At 40.3% G+C, this 2,500-nt stretch overlaps 1 protein-coding gene across 1 annotated transcript in view; it reads right to left on the bottom strand.

The window, feature by feature from the left end:
* The window catches only part of LOC138023114 (A disintegrin and metalloproteinase with thrombospondin motifs 16-like), a 63,506-nt gene that overhangs the window by 53,470 nt on the left and 7,536 nt on the right, over window positions 1-2,500 (bottom strand). Inside the window, exons 3-4 of the mRNA XM_068870146.1 lie at window positions 1,829-2,115; window positions 1,520-1,679 (exon numbers count right to left, since the gene is read on the bottom strand). Coding sequence (XP_068726247.1) covers window positions 1,520-1,679; window positions 1,829-2,115 — 447 coding nt within the window. The remainder of the gene's footprint in view (window positions 1-1,519; window positions 1,680-1,828; window positions 2,116-2,500) is intronic.

The raw sequence follows: 2,500 nt of genomic DNA, 5'->3' as shown, positions 1-2,500 counted from the left end.
ATAACCTCTATAACTTATTTATGCATTCGTCATTGACCAATCTGCAACGGGATAATTTGTTGAGTATATAATAAGTGGAGATACTGGCTCTCCTTGATGATCACCTGTTTTTATCTAAAATGAAAGCTAGAAGATCCATGATTTGCCGTTAAGCGAGATAAATCATCTAAAAATTCGAGTAAGGTCGTACCTCTTGTTCAACACTATATTTCATTGGCTTTATAGTGTCGTATATACTTCCTCTTGTTTTCTGTGCTAAATCTATTGTTATCATTGTTCGTTCTGGTGTTTTTTGGTCAATTTTGAAGCCCATTCAATAAGGTACAACACGACCCAAAAATTCAGATGATACACGAGACGATATTACTTTATGTAGAAACTCAAATAGTGAAGACACTGTTCAAGGAGAACATACGGGATTATCCTCAGGAGAAAAACACCTGTGAAACTTGTTCTTTATTTCGTTTGTACTTGTTGGAGTTACCTCATTGTTTCCAGTTTCTTTTCTTTTGTTCCGTTTGTGTTACGTCATCCATGAGTTTTTACACCGAGGATGATGAAAAGCCCTCATGCGTAATGACGTCTAACTCGCTAATTTCACCACCAAGTCTCGAATTCCATACTTGTGAAGAAAACCCGGACACGAGCGAACAGCATTGCATGTTCAGGTGATGTGAATACTTTCATTTGTGCAAACGAGGGTCGGTGGTGAATTTTGAGCATATGCTGTAATCATGCATAAGGCTTATTGTTAGTGCGAGACTAGGCGGAGCATTAAAGGTTGGCAGTGAATCTCCGCCTTGTGTCTGAAGGGGACTTTGAAAGCAAACGGAAGCGTATGCAACTATGTCGTCGCCAAGAAAGATAATTTTTAAGCTTGGTTTTCACTAAACATGCAAGCACAAACACGAACATCATACGACAACGCATGACCGAGTTCTTAATCTTTTGTCCTAATCAAGAAAAGGTAGTGAGTGGACGTTTAAATATCAAACTATAATGAATCTGAGTATGTCTATTGTCCTTATTCTTGCGTCGCTGTTGAAAATAAACCCCAGTCAGCAAAAGCAATGACTACGGGTGCCCGCATGTGCTTTTACAGTGGTACATTACTTTGCCGCTCTTTCCCCAGCAAAGGAGTTAAACGACTGTTTCACCAGTTTAAATGCCAAATAACTGCTACACAACGTATATCCTTACATCTTCAAATGATCGCCATCGGCTGGCAATAAAATTGAAATTAAATTTCCAGTACACCTTCTCGATGCCGTTGTTATCGTTCCTTTTCAAAGCTGGCTTACCTCTCATCTAGAGAGGGTGGACAGATACAGCTTGAATTTTGCAGTTTACAAAAGCAAGCCCCTCTTCGGGAACAATTTGAACCGGAAGTTGATGGGGTTCACCGAGTTCATGGTGTTGATTAACCGGAAGGGCATGTAGTTCCCGGTAATGTGGTCTGTGCTCTGTAGTATATCATGGTTGGGAGGGTAAACGCTCTGAGGTCGACCGGTGTACATACCTGTTAACGGAGAAGCCTTTTTTCTTCTGCGTGCAATGCTTTTAACGCTTCTCCTGTAAATTACATGGTATCCACTTCCGTTCAAGGATGCACGCTCATGTAGATCATCTGTCAGCGGCTTGAGCTGGTAGAAATGTTCGTCCATCAAAATCGCGCCACGCTGCGACAAACAAAAGTAGAAAAAAAAAAAGCAAAAGCTTTACTCAGATAGTTATCGTTACCAAGAAAGGGTCACCTTGTGCAACAACATCGTGATTTTTACGTTCCATTATGTAGACATCACAAAATGTCCTTCTAAATTTCCCTTACCAGCTGGCCTTTTCTTTCGGTCTCTCGCAGAGCCACATGGGATCCTGAGTCAGAGGTCACATGACCAACATAGAATTCCTCCTTGGGAAAATGTATCTCTTTGCTTAGCAACCCTTCACTTGTCTTTCTTTCAACAGTAAGCCCATCATTTGCGATGACGTCACTATTGTGCTTTAACTTCAGTTCCATGTGTTTTCCAAATGCCGATAAGAAGAAGTTTTTCTGCGGTGAGTTGATACTTCGTTTGCCTTTGTAGTGAATCACTTGTGTTAGATCATAATCTGGAACTAAAATGTAAAGGTGATTTAAAACTTACGAGTTATCACGTGTAAGACCGTTCGTCTTACCACAACTTCGTCTATCAGCACGTCTGTAACATGGCTTACAGACGAATTAGCTGAAGACAAATTTGGTCCATGATTTGTGTAAACACTGCATTTATATTTTCAGACGAATTATAGAAGAAATATCCATCTTAGACGGAAGGGCTATTCGTCTTAGACGAGTTATTCGTCTAGAGTATAAATTCGGCCAATTTGAATGGTAACAATGCTGCAATGTACAAAAAGGAGTTAGCTAATTAGAGATCTTTTGTTTTCGTCCACTAACATGGTGGCGATGACATAACGTGAAACCCAGTTATTGCGCAGTTCATAATCCTGGGTGTCCTGT

Source organism: Montipora capricornis, chromosome 11 (genome assembly GCF_036669925.1).
Source record: "Montipora capricornis isolate CH-2021 chromosome 11, ASM3666992v2, whole genome shotgun sequence".
NCBI lineage: Eukaryota > Metazoa > Cnidaria > Anthozoa > Scleractinia > Acroporidae > Montipora > Montipora capricornis.
Note: the sequence above shows the minus strand (reverse complement) of the source record. Positions and strands in the feature narration are given on the sequence as shown.